Genomic DNA, 25,250 nt, shown 5'->3' on the forward strand with positions numbered 1-25,250 from the left:
CAGAACTTTCCAATCTGTGTGACAAAAATAGGTTAGAGGTTTGCTGAGGGGAAGAGCACCTCAGTCTGGGTGACCAGACTCTGGGACTGTCATCTTCAGCTGTGAGAAATACCATTAATAGAGATAATAGAACATATCATTTTCTACATGTCTCATTATGTGAAAAACGTTAGGGAATGTGTTCGAGTCACAATCTAGCTGGCATCAGTTTTCCCCTCTGAAAATCTATGCAGTACAGCACTCCTTTGTTAAACCACCAATGTTACTGAATTTCATTATCATAGGAGGCTTTGTGATTGAGAAACTTAAGACCTTATGGAGAAAATGGAGTGGTACACTGAGATCACAGGTAAATATATTTACCTTTACTAAACTAAAACAAAGATGAGAATGGAAGTGCAGTGGAGACAACGACTTGGGGTTTGTTTTTTCCATGCACAAGAGGGACCACAACAGTGCATGAAAACAGGGTTGGCGCACAATAAATATTTCATGAATGTTAAATGAAGAAAACAATGGCACTTTACGGATTCTAAGTTTCACATAATAGATTACTGCACAATTATTTTTCACGTATCTTTGTTTCCCAAGATGATCTCATGAGATCATGAAACATGGCTGATATTGGCACTGATTTTTAAGAGAAAAACTAAGTAAAGAAGTGATTTACTAATGACAGGGGGACAAATTAAACACTTTTCTTCCGTTGACTCAAACTGAGCCATCTCAGCAGTATTCCAAGTGTTAAATTGTGTACTGTAACTTTATCCTATTTATCGGTCAATAAGCACACTGGAAAGGGACTTCACCAGGGCCCAAGCCCTTCAGAAGGTGCCTTCTCCACCCTTTTGAAGAATGCACAAACGGAGGCTATGTGGGTTTTTCATCAAAAATCTCTTTACACCTCCCTTAAAGAGTTGAAGCAAGACATTTCAAATTTAATTAGCAGTCAGGTTTGGCTCCATAAAAGGATCAGTTTTCATTGCATAGAGGTCTGAAGCATAGAGAAAGTTTTTAGAATCAGCTTCTTGCTTGGTCGTCAAAACACCTATTCTTTTTCATCAACACTAAAAGGTGTAATAACCAATTTAAGAGCTTTCTCCAATACTCCTGAAAAGCCAACCAACACACCGCAAAGTTGTCAAATCCTCCCTGATTCACAAAATTATGCTGGTGACACAATTTTTCACTTATTTCTTTGTGCTCAATCAAAAGGGAAAACTATAAAATCTGTTAAAAGATATTTCAGAAACATTTTTAAAAGATGTATTGTTTTAGTTCACTCATTGATTATTATTAAAGCATGGGCAATGGTATAAGGCTTTCTATTTTGTCTTCCATGTAACTACAGGGCTATTTTCAAAGAAAAAGGACCAGTAGAGCCCAGTAAAGTTAGTAGTCAAATCCTGGCTCAAGCATTCATCAGCTACATAACCAATAAGCAAGTGACTTAACTTTTCTGAGCCTCAGTTTAACCCGTAAATGGTGGTAATACTATCTACCTTTCATAGGGCTGCTAAAGTGACTAGATGCAGACTTATATTATGCTAGTACACACTGACAGAGCCCTACTCCCACATTAATTTTTAAATATCCACTGCATGAGGTCTCAGAGTTCCCAACCTGCCACCCTAGCCCCTCCCCTGGGTCCCACACATTTCCCAAAATTCAATAGCTGAAGGGTTACTCTTAGCACATTAAGCTTTTAGGACCCTGCTCCAGTACGTGTTCTGAATTTGCTGGTGCCCATTAGTTACTGGTGATTAAATGTTTACAATACTTTCCTTGATTAAGTGAAGTAAACATAAAGCACAGTGCACGGCACATAGTAAGTGCTCAAAGTTAGCTATCATATGTCTCTAAGATGATCTGACATGAGGCTGACTTAATAGCTCTTAAATATTTTGATCACTCCCAAGATCAATGGATTTAAGCAATGAAATGTGTTTGATTAAAAAAACAAATAGTAGGGGCCAGCCCAGTGGCATAGCGGTTAAGTTCGCACGCTCCGCTTTGGTGGCCTGGGGTTCATGGGTTTGGATCCTAACCATGGACCTACACACGCTGTGGTAGAGTCCCACATACAAAACAGAGGAGGACTGGCACAGATGTTAGCTCAGTGACAATCTTCCTCAAGCAAAAAGAGGAAGACTGGCAAGAGATGTTAGCTCAGGGCCATTCTTCCTCATCCAAAATAAAAACACACACACAAAAACAACCAAAAAACCCCAAATACTAAGGCTAGAATTGAATAAGAATAATGGTTTCCAATTGCAACAGGAACAAAAATGTGTTTTAATTGTTGATTCAATTTTCTTTTTCTTTTTAAAATCAATGCCAGCCTAATTTTTTTTCTTTTAAAGATTGGCACCTGAGCTAACAACTGTTGCCAATCTTTTTCTTTTTTTTTCTTCTCCTTCTTCTCCTCCCCAAAGCCCCACAGTACAGAGTTGTATATTCTAGTTGTAGGTCCTTCTGGTTGTGCTATGTGGGACGCTGCCTCAGCATGGCTTGATGAGCGGTGCCATGTCTGTGCCGCGGATCCAAACTGGCAAAACCCTGGGCCACCGAAGCAGAGCTCACGAACTTAACCTCTTGGCCATGGGGCCGGTCCCTGATTCAATTTTCATAGGTTTTTAAAAGAGAACAGCAGTAATAAAGTATGCTTCCCTGTGTGATCACCAGAAAACAAAAAAAATCTCTGTTCATTCTTCTCTACTCCTGCTTCCATCCCCAGGCTCCCCTCACCTCCTTTTGGAGCTGTGGGGTTTGTTATTCTCTGAAATATAGCTTGCTTATGAAATCACCTGAAGAAAAGCACTGGCATGGTAAGACAGATACTAGCTGTCAAAAATTAACAGTGCTTATTCTTTTGCAAGGAACATACAATCAGCATGCCTCCAAAACAAGCTAGTGCCAGAGCTGAAAACCTCTTTTTAAAAGATGACCTTTATTCTTAATCAAGTTCCCACGGACATTCTGAAGAGGAGACATTAACTCTTCCCTGCCCTTACATTACACAGGCCATAGGGCATCTTCAAATTTATCCATCTATTCCTATACCTCACCATAAATTTTTCAGCACTTCACTGCCCTACTGTCTCAAGGAGACACTCACAATATACATATTTTTAAAAGTCATTTCAAATATTTAAACATTCAAATGTTCATGCTCCTTACGTTTTTCAAAGTTCAAGTCAGAAGGTAAGAATAAAACTTCCAAGAATTTCATTATGTCACTCAAGCTCTTTAAGGCAAAATTCTATAGGGTGTGCTACAGGCTAAATAGTGACGCTCAGTCTGAGCACTAAAATCTTGATTCTTAACAGTCAAGAAGGCTCTACCGTGATGTAGTCCAATAAAATTAAAAATTCAATTCTTTAGTCCCATTAGCCACATTTCAAGTACTCGATAGCCACATGTGACTAAACTTGGGCTTTATAAAGACTCTGTAATACAAAAAGACAAAAAATGACATTGACTGAAAAAACTGCAATTCTGGATTAAGTGTATTCTCCTGATTTTTAAATGTTGGCAATGAATTAAAAATTTAAAGGATAATAATAAAAACACTGTGTGGAGACCAGAGGAAATTGGGGAGACGTGACAACTAAATGCATTGTGTATCTTGCGCTGGATCCTAGAACAGAAAGAAGTTACTGGAAGAAATGGTGAAATCTAAACAAAGTCTGGAGTTTAGTTTCTTAGTTCTGACAAATGTACCACAGAACTATAAGATGATAATAATGGGGAAACTGGGCAAGGTGTATATGGGAAACTCTCTGTGCTATCTTTTCAACTTTTCTGTAAATCATAAGTTATTCCAAAATAAAAAGTTTAGTGAAAAACAACAACTGAGTAGGCCAAACCCACCCTACAACCTTCCAGTTTATAATCTCTAATCACTGTGAACCCAAAACCATAAACACCATAGATATTATAAACAGCATGAAAACAAACCATATATTTTCATGAATCAGAATAAGCATGACCAATTATGAAGGGAGCTACCATTACAAGAAAGATGAAGTGAGTAAAACAGATGGTAAAACAACATAACGCATTTTGAAGAGAGTTTCATATATTCAGCCTAACATTCTCAGAATTGTTGAGAATCTAAAAACAAGATTCAAATATGTTCATATCTTATATATGGATGTAAAGAATGATTTACATTTGGAAAGGACATAAACACTAGGTACTCAAAGACGGTACTGGAGAAACAAATATCCAAGAGCCAGTCAAAAATCTAAGATAGAATACAATCAAGTGCCCCAAATTTAAGATAAATCATGACATCCTAAGAAATTGAAAAGGGAGGGATCAATGGCAGTTGGAACAATCCATTAGAAGATGAGCTCTGAGAGGTTTAGAAATGCTGAAGGCGTTGGTTGCAGGAGAAATTGGATAAAAAAGAAACAGAAACAGGAATGAACATGAAAGAGATAATGATCTGAAAAGGAGTGATGGGAAACAGGTTGGTCAGATCATGGGAGGTCAGACTAAAGAGGGCCTTGGAAGCCAAGCAGAAGAGTTTGGTCTTGAAGCAGAGCAACAAAGGACAACTTAACATTCCTATATAGGCAAGTGGTATGACAAAAGCAGAAGTTTAGGAAAGTTAATGTGGCAATGTTCCTCCCTACATCATTCCACATCCCCGTAACTTTCTTAGACCTCCAGGTTGAAAGCCACAATATCACCTTTAATTCCTCTTCTGATCTTATGGGTTGCCAAGCCTGTCAATTATACCTTACTCATGTATCATCCATCTCCGATCTCTACTGCCAAGACCTCAGTTCAAATCCTTACTACCCTCTCTTTTCTTTCTCTTCCCTCTCTGGTCCTGCTTCTATTGGTGCGACTAGACACTACTGACAAAGAAATGTTCCTAAAGCACAGCTTATGACCATGAACTCGAAATGCAAAAACCTTTGCTTGCTCTCCACTTTAACCAGCATGAAGCCCTCTGGTTCCCCCTACCTCCAGGCCTATATTCTGTCACTTCCCCCCAACACCCCTATGCTCATTCTCTGAATGGTCCCTCTTCTTGTCCACCCGCCTCCTCTGTCCAGAGTGCCTTTCTTCTCTTAGCTCCATCTTTCAGCCAACACTTTCCATGTACAGTGATTGACAGCTTTTAAAAAAGAACGAAAAAAAAACCAAACCATTCACTCCTCTGCTTAAACTCTTCAGTGGCTAACTGCCTCTAAAACAAAAGTCCAAGTTCCTTGGTACATATAGCATAGGTCCTCTTTGACCTGACCACTACCTGTTTCTTCAGAAAAACCCTTCAACTCTGCTGACCAATCACTGGGTATTCAGTGTTCTGGGAATACCACCACCGCATATAGCATCACATCATCTCTTGTCTCTGCGCTTTCAATCATGCTGATCCCTCTGCCATCCCATTCTTTCTTTGGCTGTTTCATCTTTTAAGATTCATAATCTCAAGGAGGTCTTCCTTAACCCCCTGGGTTAAGCTAATTATCGCTCCTCTGTGCTCCAAAGGAGCAATTTTCACTCTAACCAATCACATTATACTATACTGTGTTTGGGTGTGACCTTCTATTGCCACTCCTTCTCCAGTAAAGATAAGGTACAACTGTACTTATTCACTCTTACACCATTGCACCTAATAAACGTTACCTTAACCAATGCTGACCTTAAATAAAAATAGGTAGTACTGACTGCATATATCAATCAAATGCAGGGACCATACTTTTGATATAGCTAAAAGTTAAAATTCAGAATCATTAGGCCTAACAAGTTCAGCCTCTGAGAGCCGTACACCTTCATTATCAGGTAGTCAACTCCTGGAAGGGTGAAGAATTCCTGAGTTGGAATCTGAGAGGGATTAGGTTCCTGTTTCCTTAACACCTTGAAATCTTTTGTTTGGTAAGTACTGGGAGCTGTTCAACCTGGCACAAGGACCATAAGGTCAGTAATCTACTATTTTCAGTGATAATATAGAGTGGAGTCACTGTCTGCTTCCAGGAAGGAGCAGGGGACAATAATATACAGAGAACAAGAAATAAAGCAAGGGATGGGGTAAAAGTCCTAGAGGGAGCCACAGACAAGAAGGCTTTTAGATGGAAGACTGAAGGAAAGGTGCATGTGCTCAAAGACTCAAATCAAGGGAGTATGTTAGGAGGTGTTGTTCATCCTAAGAGACAGTTCTAAGGTAGTTCTTGAGACAGTCTATTTTAAAAGTGGTAATATATGCCATGATAAACCATAAACCCCAAAGAATGACTCCAAGGTCATGTCACTGAAGAAGTCTGTCCCCATCCCTCTGTTCCTTTCATGCTCTTCTATTTCTCATCCTGGAGGCGAATAAAAATGCATTTCAACAACCTTGGTTTAATGAAAAAAAGAATAAAAAATAGCTTTAAACAACGTACCTTTGATTTTTTGTTCAGTGGCCTAAAATAAAAACAAACAAACAAAAAACAATGTAAATATGAAACTGAAAGAAATGGATTGTTATGATAAAATGCTCATATATTACTACTATATAAGATACATACACTTTTATTAAATAAGGAATTTGCCAATTAGATGAACCGGATAGGAAAAGATATGCAAAGAAAGCATGCTTTTCCCAGAGATGTGCCCCATTGTCCGTGATAAAAAATTTTTGAAATGTTTCTTTAGACACAAAGCAGAGAAGACATCATAGTATGACAGTATGCAATTTAAAAATGGAACTGCACTTTTCTCATCATTTAGTTTTAAAATGATTTTTATATAATTGTCACCTTTACATTTAATGGATCTAATGAGTTTTGCATGTGCTTAAATGTCTTCAAAAATTATTTCAAATGATAAAACATGAACTAAGTTTTCTAGAAGAAAAGCTGCATACAACCACTTTGGCCTAATTAGTAATAAATTTAACTCCTGGAGGTTAGGCTGTTATTACAGTTAAACATATTTAACTTTTAAGTATTTTTGAGTGGGAAAAATTTTCAAACATATTTGTTGCTTCTGACACATCTGACAGTTCATTAAAATTACTCTGTTCAGAAGCTAAACTGACATGAGCCCTGCTTTGGCATGCCTGCCTCTACTTCCACTGTCTCTGACACAACAGGGAAAGGGGCTTGAGGACAGTAGGGCTGCCACAAACTTCAAGGGCCTCAAAAAGAAAGAAGTGATTATAGACAGAGACCACAAGCAAAAATCAACTTTTTGATCAGGACCAATTGTATGGGAGTCCAAAAGATAAACGATACAAGGATAGGCAGGGAGGTAAGTAAAGACTGAATAATTAGTAACTGAGTAACCAGGACTTGTTTCTAAACGAAGATAAAGCTTTTCTTAACTGCTATGGGGCATGGTAATTCATTTTGCTTAGTAATATTAAATTATTGTTACCAAGAATACCATTTTTTGAATTATATCATTATAGGACGATATGGTAAAGAACTATACGGCAGTTACTCTAATATTGAAGCCACAGCAAACATTAATCTTTCCCCAGAGAGCCAGAAAGTCAGTCAAGGCAATGAAGTGCTTTGCCAAGTTTTAGAGCACTAGTGATATGTTAAGTAATGGAGGCCCATCTTCTACTTTATATGGATCAAAATTTTCAAAAAATTGATCTAAGGACAACAACAAAAGACCAGTCAACTAACTTGAACATTTAATTTATTTCTGGAGAAACTGTTTTTAAAATCTGATAGTAAAAAAAAACAGTCTTACTAGAAAGAACTTGGTATGTGAATACTTTGAAGTATTAGAAATATCATGTCAAATAATAAGATACATAATTTCCTGAAGTCAAAACATCAGCCAAAAAATCTGCATGCTGAAAATCTTTTTTTTTTTTTTTTTAACTTTCCTGGTCTCTTCCACAGTTTACTTCCAAAGGAAACTAAGTTCCTGTACACAGAAACCATGAACACATTACTGAACCCAAAGATACACAGTGTTGCTCTTTCAGGCCTCACAACATAAAGAAGTTACTCTGCAACTCCTTTGGAAAAACAACTCCATGCTGCTTCAGAATAACGGTCACCCTCATTTAGTATTGTGTCATCTACAGAGAATGGCACGAAGGAGACACCTGAAGGTGCCTGTCCATCAGAAGACTGACTAACAGAGTGGAGGAATGTAAGTAACAGAAGCCAAGAGCTCCTAACTGCTCCTCCTAGGAAATGAAACTGGTAAGAGTTCCATTTCATTAAAGCAGGTTTTTGTGGTTGGTCCAGGGACCCAGTATATTACTCAAACTATTAAAAAGAGAATTTTCCAAGTTGGGTCAGCGATTTTAAGAGTATTTGTCTGCACTGTTCAAAATGGTTGCCACCATCCACATGTGGCTACTGACAGCAGGAATAGTCAGAATTGATATGTATAAAATACATACCAGATTTCTACTATTTAGTATTAAAAAAAGGGTAAAATATCTCATTAATAATATTTTATACTGATTACATGTTAAAATAGCAATATTTTGGATATATTGGGTTACATAAAATATATTAAAATTAACTTCAATTGTTTCTTTCTTTTTTACTCTTGAACGACCTTGTCATTTAAACCCTCTGGGTCTCAGTTTCCTAATTCCTCAAACAGAGAAAAAAAAAACTGTACTGCTTACCTTTCAGGGCTATTATGAGGCTCAAGTAAAGTATAAAAAGATCTTTTCTGGAAAAACTATACAAACTATTCAAATGTGAGGTATCATTGCACATCATCTTGTACAACAGAATCAAAGGATTCTGGCAAATCTAGAAGCAAAATGATTTCCATTTTGAATATTTTTTTTCTTTAAAACAAACAAACTTGAGCCGTGATTCCATAAACAATTATCACAACTGCCTCAACTCGTTAATGAAGGCATCAGACAAGTGGCAGGCACATAGCATGCTGGGTCCTTTGCTTCTGTCAGGCTCTGCACCACTTCTCCCAACAACTCAATCCCCAAGCATACCTCAGTGGTTAAGAGCTCAGAGTCTGAAGCCAGATTGTCTGGCTTTGAATGCTGGCTCCACCACTTACACTGGGTGACCTTGGTCAAAATTAACTTCTCTAAAGCGTGGTTTCCTAATCTACAAGGCAGGAACAAAACCACCTAGCTCAGAGGTGCTGTGAGCTTAAAAAGATTTAACTCATATAAAGAACTTGGCTGGGGGTGGGGGGGGGATGGGTGGCGCGGGAAGCTTAGGACAGTGCCTAGCACACAGAACGCATTCAACAGATATTTGCTGCGGCTGCTATCATCAGCTCCACTTGCCCATGCTTTGGCTCAGTCCTTTCACACTTGGAGATGATCTGACTCAAACTCACTCCCAGTTCCCAAGTCTTGCTTTTTTCTTTTTTTCTAATCATCTACAACGTCTTGACAGTTCCAGGTATCAGAAACTAACATTAGGAATAAAGAATTAATAGTTCAATTCACCTATTTTAAATGAGCTAAGTTAGTTGTCAGAGAGCTTTTCTATGATTCCTTATCTTAGCAAGCAGCACCCAGTCTAGAACTTAGGTCTGCTTAATAAAACGAGTTAAAAAAAAAAAAAAGAAAAGAAAAAAAAAAGGAGAAGAGAATAGTAAGCCGAAATTAGTGGCAGGACTGTAAGGGAGCACCTAAATGCCCTAGATGCCATGCAACATTCCAGGCCTGGTTACAATGCCACCTAGGTTACTGAGAAAATTTGCTACTCTGACTGCTAAATACAATCCCCAGTCTCAGAACAAAATGGTCTTTGCAGACATGATAAGTAAATACAAAAACTTCCAAAAAGGGGAATGAAGTTGGACGTTTTCTACAACCTAAGTGTCATTTAAACTCGAACTGAATACATTTAAATCCACAAAGCCTATAAAAATCCCTTCAGCTCTTAACACAGTAACAAAAATACCTAGGAACATTGACTTTAAAACATTCTCAGCACCGTAAGAGCCCAATTTGTATTGTTGCTTCCCTCCAGCCCTCAACCATTATATGCTTTCTAGGAACTACAATTACATGCTCAAAGTAAAGGTTATACTAAATTATCCCTCTATAATTAACCTATTTCTCAACCTCCTTTTCCCTCCTCACTACGTTTCTCTCAAGATTCCTTCTAACAATTTCTTCTAAAAACAGAACCTGGAGCTAAAGCCATGGTAATGACTAACTGCTACAATTGCTGCCCTTTTTTAAGTACAGAAACGGCATTCCCGGGATACATCACATTATCTCCTAAGCCCTAGAATCGGAGGAGAAGTAAACAGCTATGATACTTAGATGTGAGATAGAAGGCTTTTCACACACAAAAAATTACAAACAAAGCCATCCAGTCATTGAGCTCTATTATTAATTAGAGATGTATTAAGGCTGAAATATAAGAAAAATCACATAATTTTTGCGTAAAATTTCTCTAAAGAGGAATTTAAATATATAAATTTATATTTAAATAACAAACTAAGGCAAACTATCATGGTAAAAATATTGTAGTGAGAGACTTGTTGGTGTCTAATTGTTTACATAAGGAGTTGTGTTCTCTAATTGTTTATTTAACATAGAAAATAGGGGCTGGCCCGGTGGTGCAGTGGTTAAGTTTGCACATTCCGCATCTCAGCTGCCTGGGGTTCGCCAGTTCGGATCCCAGGTGTGGACATGGCACTGCTTGGCACACCACGCTGTGGTAGGCGTCCCACATATAAAGTAGAGGATGGGCATGGATGTCAGGGCCAGGCTTCCTCAGCAAAAAGAGGAGGATTGGCAGTAGTTAGCTCAGGGCTAATCTTCCTCAAAAAAAAAAGAGAGGAAAAAAAATAAAATAGAACATAACCTGTGGTCTGAATTTAAATTTCTTTAAAGGACTACAGTGGCTATTAGGGACTGTTAAATATGTTTCTGTATTCATGCCATAAAGACCTATTAAATGCCTTATAAAAATTACCATAATATATTATTTTCAGCTTTAAAGTTCACCTTTAGATTGTGAAAAATAAAGCAAAAGTATAAGATAATGTTCTGCATCAAAAGGATAAAAGCCATGGCACCAAGTTTTGGAAAAGCACCAGCTGGGGGAATGAGAAGATTTCAATTCTATTCCTAGTTCTCTCACCCTGATATAACCATGGTTAGCCACGTAACTCATTTTAATGCTTGAGTTCCTTATACTGAAAATGAATGGATTAGAACAAACAGCATCTGAAGTCTTTTTCAGAAATACACATAGGTTTTTTAAGTGTACAGAGATTACATAAACAGGCAGGTTTTTTTACTGTAGTGAGTTTACGTTCCAATGTTTATATAAATAGGTCTGCCGCCCTGGCTCATGTAGATACCTGTCACCTACCTGGATACACCTGCTGGCTCCAACACAGACAGAAGACAAGCTTGAGGAAACTTGTCTTCAAACTCCTGTGACTCACAATCTTTCATACGGGATACAAGTGTGCCAACTCGGAGTTTTGTTTTGTTTTTTAATAGCTATTTGGTAACAGCCTATAGAAATACCAGCTGTCCTCATTTCACCAATAGCGTATTCAAATTCAGTTGTAAGCTAGTTATTTAGAATCTGAAGAACAGTCTTATTTACAGTGGCAGTCTAGCTCACTACACTTAAGGTTTATTAGCAGTATTACATTTTCCTTTATAGTGTTCAGTGGCTATTATGAGACAGACAGGAATACTCTATCAATGCTGAAGATCTAGCAGAAGGAGAAAAAACTCCCTGTATCTCTAAGCCTCTGATGACGGTTCTAGGACATGGTTAGGGTGAGAGATTGGAACAATGGGGTGAGACAGGGATAGAGAGGGAAAGAATATGAAAAGGTGTCACTTCAGATTTGGTGAGAAGCCAAATGGCACAAAAATCATCATTCGTGTATTAAAGACACTGACTTGGTGACTTGGAGATTTGGTTATGAAAAAATATAAAGATGAACTTTAACAATTAGAGCCATTATTTGTATATGCTACAATTTAAAAATTATACCCACACTACATATTTTAAAAACACAATATTTAAAGAAATCAGTCCAGTGAACCCCCTTTCTTAGAATTTCCTCAGTAAATAGGGTCAATTCCAAATAAACATGCTTTATTATTTAATTCCTTAGGCCTCTTCTCTAGCCATTTCACATACATCCTGACTTACCAGCTAAATCTTAAATTCCTTAGAAGTAGGGATCAGCAGGGCTTAAGCCAACACTCAGATGCTAGCCAACTACCGATTCTATGTAAAGTACACTTTTACTTCTTCCTCCACAAATCTCTTAAGTTTCTTAGGAGCTCTTTTCATTAAGTAAATGGCCTTCACACCATAGAAGTCTGATAAGCCTTCCCTCAACCTTAGACTTACTGAGGACACAACTGTTTCCTAACAAATCCTGAGCAAAGACTGATTAGATGCAAAGACCGTCTTATACCAACAGGCCTCTGAAAGAGTCAATGCCAAAGCTAGAAACTTATTCCAAACCCTAACTATGACAATTACCAATGCATCTCTTCCGAGTCACTCCTGAGAGCAACCAAAGGCCTACGAGTAGGGTCACCCATTATCTCATCACTTAATCCTCCAGCGCGCCTAACTCTACACCTCCACAGTTCATGCTGATGATACCCTAAGCTCAGCATATCCAGAACTGAACTATATCTCTTTTCCCCTTTCTGTGTATTCTCTAACTTGGTTTGCTCCCAAGACATAGTCAGTCACTCAATCTGGAACCTAAGAGTCAATCTAGGTTATTCTTCCTTCATATCCTTTCAAATTGTGTGGATTCTTTTAATAGGCCCACGACTAGTATTTCAGTCTCTAGTTTCTATCCCTTCTGACCCAATTCCACAATTTGCCGAGGTAAACATTCTACAATACAACCTTTTGTGTCACTCTACTAAAAAGTCTTCAGTGTTTTCCCCAACATCCAATGACCAAAACCCCAAGAAGAGCTAACAGCTACCATCAACCTCTCCAATCTCATCCCCTGACATTTCTACCCTTGGCTTTCCCCCTGCCCCATCAAAACCCACATTTGAACACAAACAGGCTATGGACACTTCTGAGTTTACTCTGCTTGGAATCCTTTTCTCTGTTTCTTATTCACTTGGCAAATTTCTATTCTAAGAAAAGTTCCCTGTACCTCTGCCCCATTTTAGGCTGAGTTAAGCACTTCTCTTTGTGCTTCAACAGTTCCCTACCTACCACAGTTTTGTCTCCTGCGTTTTTCTCTATTAAATAACGTATTTCTCTATTAAATAATGTAAAGAGAAGTATGTTGCTGTAGTCTATATCCAGTTCCTAGCACAGTGTCTGGCACAAAAGAGGTATATATTAAAAATTAATCATAATTTTTCACTAGAACACAGAAATGAGAAATGGAACAGTAATTTCACTGGGTCTTTTAGAACATTTTTAAAGTTCTGGAAACCTTGATACAGTAGGAGATGAGTGCCAGGTTAGTTATCTGTCACCAATCTTTCTAATTTGTAAAAATCTTTACATAATATTTTATTTTTCCACAATTAGTATTGCTTTGGTTACAGTTTCTGACAACGTACTGACTAGAGGTATTTTGCAGCAAATAGTGTCTTCGGGTTATTTTAAAACACCCTAACATAAACTGCAAATTTTGAAAATCAGCCCAGGTACCGAATGAAAAGTGAAAAGAAAACTGACACTTTATTTCCTATTATGTGTATTATTGTGTTATGTATTACATTATCTCATTTAATTCAATTCTCACTTTACAAACATAAGGAAACTAAGGCCCAGAGAGGCTAAATAAAGTTTAAGGCCACATTGTTCTGTACGCTATGTGGGAGACCCAGATTTTAAATCCTGTCTATGCAGCTACAAATTCCATGCTCTTCTCACTTATAAAACAATGCATCATGAAAACCTAGCAACAGCTAATTGAAAGATAAAGCCTATATAAAGCACTTACCTTTGAAAAAACTAGTGGCAAGATTAAATAACTATGCAATAAATCGTACACACTTGGCAAGTTACTATATATGCATATTCAAAGACATTAGATATTAAAATGAATCTCCACTGAAGTTAAAACATTAAATCAAATGCTTTAAAAAATCCAATAAGAGTAATTTTGTTTTTAAATCTGTTTAAATTGCTTAATATAAATAGTTTATACATATACTACCTTCTTTTGAGCAGCTTCCTTCTTTTTCTTGTCGTCTTTTTTCTTTTTCTTTTCTTCCATCAACTGTTCTTCTTCTTGCACTAAATCCCTGAACCACACAGTTGCAATTAACTTTCCCAAAATGTATTAAGAAATAAAAATAATGTTGCATACAGATTCATTTTCACTCTTATTAGAAGACATGATAAATTATTCTTTTATTATTTATTGAAATAAAACACAACTTGCAAACTAAATCTAACTATAGAGCCACTATACAGTACTTTTCTTTAGTAACACACAAGTGGTAGAGCTTTTATCTCAATGTCATATCAAAGAAAGCAACCTAAAATTAGCAAATTTTACATTGGGAAACAAGTTACTCCTTCCAATTCTAGAATGTAAACAATATCATGTAAGCCAGAGTTACCTTGATTCTGGCCCCAATTATCAATTAGCAGCGAATGGCAACGCCTGGAACCACCCCACAGTCCTCTCCTACCCAGGCATCTATGGGACCTTTGGGCTTTCTTGCTCTAAAAAGCTTTATAACTAATTTTAGAACACAAGTTATTCATAAATACATGATGTATTTCAGCATTACAATAACTTCATATCCTATAAACATTCCAAACTATTCTATCAAGACTTGGGAATCAATAAAACTCATTATATAAGCATGTTTCAATTCTTAAAATCACAAATGCTCAAAGTTGTCTACAGAACCTCTGGCTCAGGATTTCAAAATGATAAACCAGACAAATGTGTTTGCCTCTTCCTTTCCACTCTACCTTACTGAAATGATAGGAAAAAGGGTAACAAATCTATTCAGAGCTGCTGAATAAACAAGAGCAAAAAAAAAGCTACAATGCAAGAATAAACACATGAGAAGCCCTGAATGGATGGATGTGCCATCCTCTGGTGGAGGTCTAGAGAGGCACCAAGTTCAGAGCTGGGAAAGCAGAAACAGGCATAGAGCAAAGGAATGCCTAAGGAATAGAAAGACCACAACTACTCAGTTCCTCCCACTCACTTTCCATCCCCATGCCTACATGGCCACAGGTAGCAGCTGCATTTGAATCCAGCCTAAAACCGAAGAAACACTCTCTAAAGAAACTAAACCATTGGCAGGAGTGCGGTAGAGCTTCCACAATGGGTTTGGTGCCCAGGTCAAAAAGCCTTTCTTATTGGAAACTACTGCCAGTCCCATCCAACACACCCTAAAGTAAAGCCTGCCAATCAACACCCTTCATACATACAGAACTCAGCCTCAGCTCTCCTGTTCTCGTTAGGAGCCTAGTGGGTAATGAAATCTATACAAAATTAGAGGAAACTCACTCCAGTTACTATGTTAATCTCCTTAGAGTCTAGAAGCTAAACCTTCATTCATAGTATCAACAACCAAACAAAAATCATCACATACTTGAAGAAAATCAACACACAAGGTACCTAACTCTGCCCTGAGGAAGCTTTCCAGAGGGGATATCAGACAGACAAGAGGAGATTCAAGGGACATGAACTAGACATCAGGAGAACTGCAAATAATTTATCAAGGCTGGAAGGCATATGCTAGTGGCGATGCAGTGGAAGATAAAATGAGAAAGATAGGAAAATACACAAGAAATTGAAAGGTGTGTTGTAAGTGTACTACAATGAGATTATACAAAATTTTCGGCTTTACAGATGGAAGATAGTGGAGATGCAGAGAGACAGTGAAAACATGAGTGACATTATGTATGATAGATGACAGTTTAGTAAGGTTAAGTATATGGCTGATAAAATCAGTTAGAAGTTGGAAGAAGAGTATGATAACTGTTGTTATATTTTGTCATTTTGTTGCAAGTAGAACTGTCACGTGGCTAACAGAGTAGCAAAACAGATTCGCGCCAACTGTAACCATGACTCATTCTCTTCCCCATTCTGTGTGAGGGAGGTGATGAGAGTGGGCAAGCTCACTCACACAATAATCCTGAAAAAGTGAACAATCAAGAAAGCTACAGCATATGCGAGGAAGAGAACAATTAGTAAACAAAGGCAATTAAGTTATATCATTGCCATGTTACCTATCAAAAGTTGATTACTAGATCTAAATGCTTAACCTTCTTTGGCCTCAGTTTCTTCATTAAAGCTGGGGATAAATTACCGTATACATCTACTTCATAACACTTTTATAATGACTAAATGAGGAGTGCCTAACAGTGCCTCTAGGAAGCGCTCAAATGCCTAGTCACGAACCCCTCTCCCCAGTTCTCAGTGGCACCCAGAAGACTGCATTTACTTTTGTCAAGATATTATTGGCACTTTTTATGCAGAAACATTAGGAATCTTCAACATTTGTTCTTCATGTTCCCTTGTGAATTACATATGTGGCCTTTTCTAATCTTGTTCTATGTCACTATAATTTTACTCTACGGGATGTTCCCTTACCATTTACCTGGAATTTTTCCCCCTTCTCAAATTTCGTTTTGGAGGCTTTTTGATGAGATTAGCAACTGTTTTCCTGGACAAAAATGGTCTCTTCAGTACTTAAAAGATGTACCACATTTCCTCTCAAGGAAATATTTGCTACAATATCAGCCGATACTGAAAGCTTAGAGAAAAAAAGTTCTATTCTTCAACACTGTCATCACAGCCAACTAATCAAACTTTTACCACATCTCTTCCTTCAGAAAGCCAACTGGAAAAAAAATATATAAATAAACCACCTGTGCCAAAGACTTTGGCTTTCAGGATTTAAATGCTAATAGAAATTTATTTAAGACATCTGACTCTATCATTTACCACATCTATCAAAAGGACTAAGGACTGATGGACCTGATAGGTCTAAGAGGGCCATCATATTTGATACATACTCCACAAACACAACATTCATCCCTTGAAGGTGAGTAGTAAGGTACCTCAAATCTGCAAGTTCTGGACCTAGGAATGAGAACAACCTCCAAGTGATTAAAATGTTAATGACTATGCTGGGCACTTTTACGTATATTCCCATTTAATTATCACTTTTAAAAAAACAATAGGTAAAGTGTCCCTTTTATAGACAAAAAAATTGAAGTTCAGAAAGGTTAAGTGACTTGTCCAAGGTCATATAGCTTAACCCAGGGTGGAGTTAAGATTCAAATCCAGGTTCTCCAAGTCATGGCCTTTCCTTTCCCCAGACCAGGATACTTCCCAAAATAAAGTACTAGCTCTTTTCAGGAGCCAGAGAGAATCCTTCTCCTTTAGATAGTTTAAGTAATAGATCTTCTTACTTAAAGCATATCTTTTCCCCAGACTGTGTGTCTCCACAATCCTTTTCTTACTTCCTTCTACCTTCCACCAGAACACTTATAACAGAATGTACTTCAGAAAACACCAAGTATTAGAGTTCCAAGAAAGTATGTAACGAGGAGGAAGAACAGCAAGAGAATCAAAAACAAAGAGAGAACAGCCAGTGGTTTTAACAAGAGGGGACTAGGCAGTGGTAATCTTTAAGAGAGTAACTTCACTATTTTTTATTTTGTGAACATTTGTGGGAAGGTGATGTAGGAGAAACAACTAGACCACAACTAGTGAACAGCTGTAAGGTCCCACATTTGAGGAGTTCAATAGTTTAAAAGAGAGAGAGAGAGAGAAATAGGAAGACAGCTAGAAAGTTATCAGAAACGAGCAAAATGTCCTTTAAAAAAAACCCATCATGAAAAATGCAAGGGGCATGACAGAGTACATAGTATGCTATCATTTGCATAAAAAGCATGAGATAGGATATGCATCATACTTGCCTGTACGTGTATAAAATGACTCTGAAAGAATACCTAACAAACTAATAGTGATTGTGGGGGAGGGGGCAGGAGGAACTAGGTAGATGGGGGATGAGAGGAAGAGAGATCTCTCTCTACAAACCTTTTTATATATTTTAATTTCTGAACCACATGAAAGATAAGTATTCAAAAAATTAAATATTAAAAAATTTCAAGTATTAATATTAAATGAGTAAATTTTAATATTTAAAAAGTAAACGGCTGTTCTCTGTTGCTAGTTTGCTAGGAGATTCAGTCATGAGTGTGTACTAGATGTTAGATTTCTTTTCTGTATTGTTGAAATGGTTATAAGATTTTTGTCTTTTGATTAGATATGATTAATTGTATCAATAGATTTTCTAGTATTAAACCACACTTGCATTTGCTAGTATAAACCCCACTCAATATATTATTTTTTTAATAAATTGCTTTTTTTCCTAATAAAGCCAACTTAAAACTATAATGCATACCATTTCTTTTTTACTAATTTTATTGGCAAAAATTTTGAAGAGTAATAATATCCAGTGCTGGAGGGAGTGAAAGTTAAGAGGTTTTGTCTTATATTGCTGGTGGAAAACCACTATAACCTTTTGGAAAGTACTGTGGTAACAGTCTTAACAATTCAAGTTTATACATATCCTAACCAGTCACCCCAATTCTTCAGAATCTATCTTACAGTAATAAAGCATTAGTACACAAGGTCATATGCACATGAAAGCTCACTGCAAGGTTCACAGGGCTGAAAAGCAAAAAAACTGAATGTCCATCAATAAAGAAGTGGCTATATATTCATAACATAGCATATTATATTAAAAAGGAGTTGACCTGTTTATTGATTTCAAGGAATGTCCCTAAGATATTGTTAAATGAAAAAAGCAAGTTGCAGAAATGTGAACGTTATCCCGTATGTTTTTTTTTTTAAGATTGGCACCTGAGCTAACAACTGGTGCCAGTCTTTTCTTTTTTCCCTGCTTTTTCTCCCCAAATCCCCCCAGTACATAGTTGTATATTTTAGTTGTGGGTCCTTCTAGTTGTGGCATGTGGGACGCCACCTCAGCATGGCCTAATGAGCAGTACCATGTCGGTACCCAGGATCCGAACCAGTGAAAGCATGCAAACTTAACCACTCAGCCACAGGGCCGGCCCCACATATTTTTTCTTAAGTTGTCTATTTGTCTAACTTTATACAAATTTAGAGAAAGACATGAAGAAATACCTTCCTGAACTAGGAACATCAGAATAACATCACAACTGAACCAAGTATTTAGGGAAATTAAGTTTTTTAAAAAGTACAACTCTATTTAAAATGTTATGGTTTATCATGCGTTATTTCTGTAAATTAGCACAGTCATGTACCGCATAATGACGTTACAGTCAACGAGGGATGGCATATATGACAATAGTCCCATAAGATTAGTACCATCCAGAGCCTAGGTGTGCAGGAGGCCACACAATCTAGGTTCGTGTAAGTGCACTCTATGGTGTTTGCACAATGACAAAATCGCCTAACAACACACTTCTCAGGACATCATTAAGCAACATGTGACCGTACAAAAAAACGTTTTTTAAAACACCACAATGTCTAAAATGTGCTCTCACTACTCCAGGCCCCATCCCATCCCCCAAAAAAAGGTAAAGAGAAAAATGAAACAAGATTGACAAAATGTTGTCAATTGCTGTAACTGAGTAATGGGTGCGCGCAGGTTTCTTATTCTATTTTTGTGTATGTTTGAAGTTTTCTATAATGAAAGACAAAAAGAATCACAAGCCTTCACACCAATAATTAAAGGCAACAAGGAGAAAGATTAGAGACAGAGGAAGAAGTAGATGTGTGTGAGAAACAAGAGTCTTGGGAGCAGGAAGAGAATGGGTAAGGCAAACGTCCATAATGGCAGCACGATACACCTGGGATCTAGAATGTCCTTCCTGGTCCTGCTCTTCCTGATGCTTAACGGTCAGTTTTTCTACATTTCCAACATGAGTATCATTAAAAGTAATCATTTCCAAAGGGTACTCCTGTAAACTGCTGTTGGAAGTATGGAAAGCCCTCTGGTGAACAATCTAGTAGTATTTATTAATACTAAAATTTTAAATGTCACTATGTTATGACCCATCACTTCCAATCTAACCCTCTAGAAAAGGAATTGTACAAAAACAGACACTGCAAAGTAACAGCCTAAAAACCAATCAATAGGGAAAAGTTAAACCAGAATGTATCCCTACCATGGAAGACCACACAGTAGTTTTAAAAAAGGAGGGAGGTTGCAGATTTCCATGGTGTGCAGAAAACAGTTAACCCAGCAGGTCTGAGACTGTGATCATCAAAGCACAATAAGTTTGGTCCTTGGCTGATGTCAAGGAATTTGGATTTCAGGAAGGTTCCCACCATTCCCTAACTGATAAGGATAAACTGCACAAACAACACAGTTTATGCTGAAAACCTGCTTTCCTTCTGGGAGTGTGGAATTTTGGTATATGTTAGGCAGAGGGTATCTACATAACCAGCCCCTAAGAGAAACCTTGGGCACTGAATTTCTAATGAACTATCCTGGTAGACATTTTACACAGTGTCATAATTTGATGCTAGAGAAATTAAGCATGTCCTGTGTGACATCACAGGGAGAGAACTCCTGGAAGCTTGCACCTAGTTTCCTCCAAATTTTGTCCCACGTGCCTTTTCACTTTGCCAAGTTTGCTTTGTATACTTTCACTGCAATAAAGCACAGCCGTTAGTACGACTATAAGCCATGAGTGAGTCTTCCTGGTGAATCATCAAGCCTGAGACTTCTCTTGGGGATCCCAGACAAGCATGACTTTGCATAGAAAGATTTCTAGAACACACTGCTGAGTCAAAAAAAAAAAAAAGGTCAGGATCCAGAACAGTATGTCATTTGCCAGAAAAACCAAAAGAAAATCCCATTAAAGAGTACACATTTTCCACAGTACAGAAGGGAAGCAGAGGAGAGCAGACCCTCAAGGTACCTGGAAGAGCTGACTTTGCATCAAAATAATTTAATAATAACCTACACAATGTCTAATCAATAAATCAGTAAGAATTACTTAGGGATTCCGATAAGCCAGGAAGCCTGCTGTGCACTGGGAGAACCCAAGTAGAAAACATGATTTTAAACCACAATTTTGTAGGAACAACCACCAAATACACCTGAAAGAAAGAAAAAAGCAATCATTTGGTAGAGGCTGTAAACAAGTTTAGGAAAATAAGCTGTGCATGAGAGCTGTTATGGCTATGGAAGGCTTAGGGTTGGTGGAGCGGTAAAGACTGACTTGGGTCTTGAAGAAGACGGAGGGTTTCTACACACAGAGAGGCGGCCCTTTTCAGGTAAGGGAGCACAGAAGGGCAAGGACACCAGCAAAGCACGGAGAGTTGTTGGCACAGCAATTTCAGTGAGTTGTATTGATGGGGATAGTGAGGATAGAAAAGCGGGGATAAGTGTTGGGGAAAAGTAAGAAATATACTGGCTGAATAGGGTGAGAACACTGTTGCAGCCATCCAAGTAAATGTGTACTGTCCAGAACCATGATATTGGCAGTGAAAATGAAAAGCAAAAAATAAATCCAGGATAATCATTAGAAATTGGAATAGCTGACAACATTAATAAAAATGACAAAACAGAGAGATGTTAATGACAACTCCAGATTTTAGAAGGCAAAAATTTTAAAATGGAGGCTCTGCTGTCAGAAATGATCATAATAGGACAAGGGGTTAGATGTTCCTATCACGCTTTAGGAAAGAAAATAGGGGGCAACTTTGCAGAGGGCCCACTAGCCCATCAGTCACCAACTTACCATAAGCCAGCTCATCTTCAACAGAAGTCAGTTGTATGTTACAAGCTAGTTATGAAAATACATTTCACACCTTCTGCCAAAAAATGTTTTTCCACCTACTTTTTCCCTTACACTTTATTCTATTTTCTCCCAGCCTTCTGCTTCCTCTTTTTCTATCTGTTTGCCGACTCCTCTTTTTTTCCTCCTCCCTGTCCTCCTACACCTAGATTAATCACCAAAGCCAGTCTAGCACTACATAATAGAAAGTCACTGGTAACCCTCAAAATTGTAATTTCAGCAAACAGTAGAGATGAAAACCTAATTACAGCAAAAATAGGTAAGAGCGGAGTCGGGGGTTTGGATCAGTTTTTCAAAAACTTTGGCAATGATATGAAGAGGAAAAAAATGAAGTTTTTTGGATTATTTTAAAATAAGAAAGACTAGTACATATTTGCAGCTAGAAAGGGGGATAAAGAACAAACATATCAGAGAAGATAATAATAGATGGTGTAACAGACAGAGGCTAGCTCACACTTAAAGGCAGTCTATATCTGCAAATAGTGTTGTAGTTAAATAAAACTGACACATCCATAACATGGAATCCTCTCCAGCTGTAAAACAGATAAAGAAGGTCTCCATGTTCTGGTATCAAAGGATCTCGAAGGTGTATAGTTAATCGGGAAAGAAACTAAGGTTCAGTATACTATCTTTTGTGTTAAAAGCGGGGAGGGGCCGGCCCCATGGCCTAGTGGTTGGGTTCGCGCACTCTGCTTCAGCGGCCCAGGGTTTTGCCAGTTTGGATCCTGGATGCGGACCTAGCACCACTCATCAAACCATGCTGAGGCGGTGTCCCACACAGCACAAGCAGAGGCACTTACAACTAGAATATACAACTATGTACGGGGGGCTTCGGGGAAGAGAAGAATAAGAAAAAAACCCCACAAAGATTGGCAACAGATGTTAGCTCAAGTGGCAATCTCTTAAAAAAAGGGGGAGAGATAAGACTATATATCCCCACGTGCTTGTATTTGCATAAATAAATTCTGGAAGTACACACCCACAAATAAAAGCACCTATTTGTGACAAGACTATGAGGAGAAAAGAAGAGTCAGGGTGGCAGCAACAGTGTGTATTTCTAGACAGTATTTCATTTTGAATCATAAAGCATAGGCAAAAAGCTTAACTTCAGAGACACAGACGGTAGTGAAGAGTCAGCATCTTCCTCTTAAGAATGGGAAATAGGAAAATAGGATATAAAGAGGTAGCAGTGAAGATCCAGATACACAGTGTGGATCTCTTCAAAAAGTAGGAGGTTGAGCTTGAAGGGGGCTTCCAGTGGCCCTATAATCTGAGCAATACAATAATGCTAGTAAAGGATTATAACTCACTGAAAAAAGTAAGAATCCGTGAGTCTCTACTGATATTAATAAATGAATGGATGAATGCATAGGGTAAAGGGACAGATCTTACAGGAGAATGTCAACTAATGTAGAAAGAATGACAAACTTAGAAAATCACTATTTGGCAATTCATTGATTCAGGCAAGAATCTTGATGAGAAACAAGTTACTTACATAGTCTCAAAGTTCTCCCAACAATATAATTATCAATCATGAAGGGAAAAATACTAACTGTACAGTGACAAACTCTGACATAGACCACCTTAACCCAGTAGTTGAAGTTACTGCCACCAGGAATGGGGTAGACGGGCATCATGCACCTCTGCTGTGACACACTAATCACATGCAACATCGGTCTACCAACAATCCATACCCGAATCTAATCAAGAGGAAACATCAAATACAGACTGAGGGACATTCTACCAAGTAACTGGCCTGTACTCTTTAAAAAATATCAAGGTCTTCAAACACTAAGGCTGAGAAACTGTCCCAGAATGCAGGTGACCAAACAAACATGAAAACTAAATGCAACCTGTGTTCCTGGATTGAATCTCTGACCAGAAAATTTTTTTTATTTGCTTTAAAAGACATTATTGAGACAATTGGCAAAATGTGACTAAGGTCTACAGACTCACTATTAGGATGGCACCAATACTACTTTCCCAATTTTGATAATGGTACTGTAGTTACTAAGAAAATGTCTTTGATTTTAGGTAATAAATATTTCTTTTTAAGGGTTAAAGGGACATATATCTCCAAGTTAATCTCAAATGGTTCAGAAAAAAACAGTATGTTTATAAAAAGAGAGAAGAATAAAGCAAATGTCGTGAAATGTTAACATTTGAAGAATATTCAAGAATTCTTTGTTCTATTCTTGCAAAATTTCTCTAAGTCTGAAATTATCTTAAAATAAAAAGCTCCTATTGAGGACAGTTGGTGAGATTAGAAATTTGAGAGAACACACACCCCACTAGAATGAAAGAAGCACTCTATAATTTACAAAGTACTCTGAGATAGCATCCATTTTGAAGCCACAACCTCGAAACAGAGAACTGACGTTATTCCCATTTGACATTTAAAGAAACCAAGGATCAGAAAGTCTAAGTGACTTGTATGGTCTGACCCCAAATTCCATTTGCTAAACTACCCTCCTAAATTCGACTCCTCTTTTGAGGCTTAATTACTAGTTCCTTCATGATTCTTTCCAACACATACAAAACCTCACCCTTGACCTCTAATTAAACAATCCTCATTTTCTAACTATTTCAGATGTTAAACTCACTTTTCCAAATAGGACTAATTACTGCTCTGGGGACAAAAACCAGTTCTACTACTATGTATTCTCCAGCACTGGGCACTCCAATTAAATGCCAATCCCTGCTTCCTTGCCTCTACTAACACACTAACCCCATCATCACCACCAAACATGCACTCTCTTCACTCTTACTTCTACCCACATTCTACTTTTTTAAGGACCAGTGGAAATCTATTCTAACAACCATTTCCTGGCAGCACAGCATACAGCTAAGGGCTCTGACTCCAATGCCAAGGAGAAATGGGCTTTAATCTCAACTCCACTACCTACTTGTGCAAGCAACTTGTTTAATTCTCTAAAGTCTCCAACTCCTCGTTTACAAAGAGGTCTCCCTCAAATTGTACCTCCCTCAAAGGGCTGTTGTGAAGATCAAATTAGGTAATGCAGAGGAAGTGCTTAACAGATGCACATACTGAGTGTATACTAAATGGTAGCTCCAAGAGACTAGGTACAAAACAGTGCACTGGGCTAAGGTTAAGGTTGCCACAAAGAAGGGAGAGCACGCAGTAGAAAATGGAATTGACATATTTCTTAGAAGGAATATCATCAAGAAGACAAGAGATAAGCGCTGGCGAGGACAGGCGGAAAGGGAATCTGTGTGTGCTGTTGGTGGGACTGTAAATTGGTTCACCTACTATGCAAAACAGAATGGAGGTTCCTCAAAAAATTAAAAATACAACTACCAATGATCTAGCAATCCCACTTCTGGGTATATATCTAAAGGAAATGAAAACAGAGTATCAAAAACTCATACCTGCACTCCCATGTTTATTACAGCATTCTTCACAATAGCCAAAATATAGAAATAACCTAAGTGTCCATCAATAGATGAAGATGTGTTTTCTTATATCTATATACACACACAGGGATATTACTCAGTTATGAGAAAGAA

The 25,250-nt window shown here is 37.8% G+C and overlaps 1 protein-coding gene across 16 annotated transcripts in view; it reads right to left on the minus strand.

The window, feature by feature from the left end:
- Positions 1–25,250, minus strand: part of TNRC6A (trinucleotide repeat containing adaptor 6A) — a 101,352-nt gene that overhangs the window by 65,708 nt on the left and 10,394 nt on the right. For 8 of the 16 annotated variants that reach the window (XR_011424708.1, XR_011424707.1, XM_070232080.1 and 5 more), the window contains exons 3-4: positions 14,101–14,188; positions 6,402–6,423 (exon numbers count right to left, since the gene is read on the minus strand). The exons of 4 other annotated variants lie outside the window; for them this stretch is intronic. Coding sequence is in view for 6 of the 12 variants with exons in the window: in XM_070232080.1 (XP_070088181.1) it covers positions 6,402–6,423; positions 14,101–14,188 (110 nt within the window). In the remaining 6 variants the exon portion in view is untranslated. The remainder of the gene's footprint in view (positions 1–6,401; positions 6,424–14,100; positions 14,189–25,250) is intronic. 4 more of the 16 variants (XM_023616101.2, XM_070232084.1, XM_070232081.1 and 1 more) reach the window with 1 other exon arrangement.

Source organism: Equus caballus, chromosome 13 (genome assembly GCF_041296265.1).
Source record: "Equus caballus isolate H_3958 breed thoroughbred chromosome 13, TB-T2T, whole genome shotgun sequence".
Taxonomy (NCBI): Eukaryota; Metazoa; Chordata; class Mammalia; order Perissodactyla; family Equidae; genus Equus; species Equus caballus.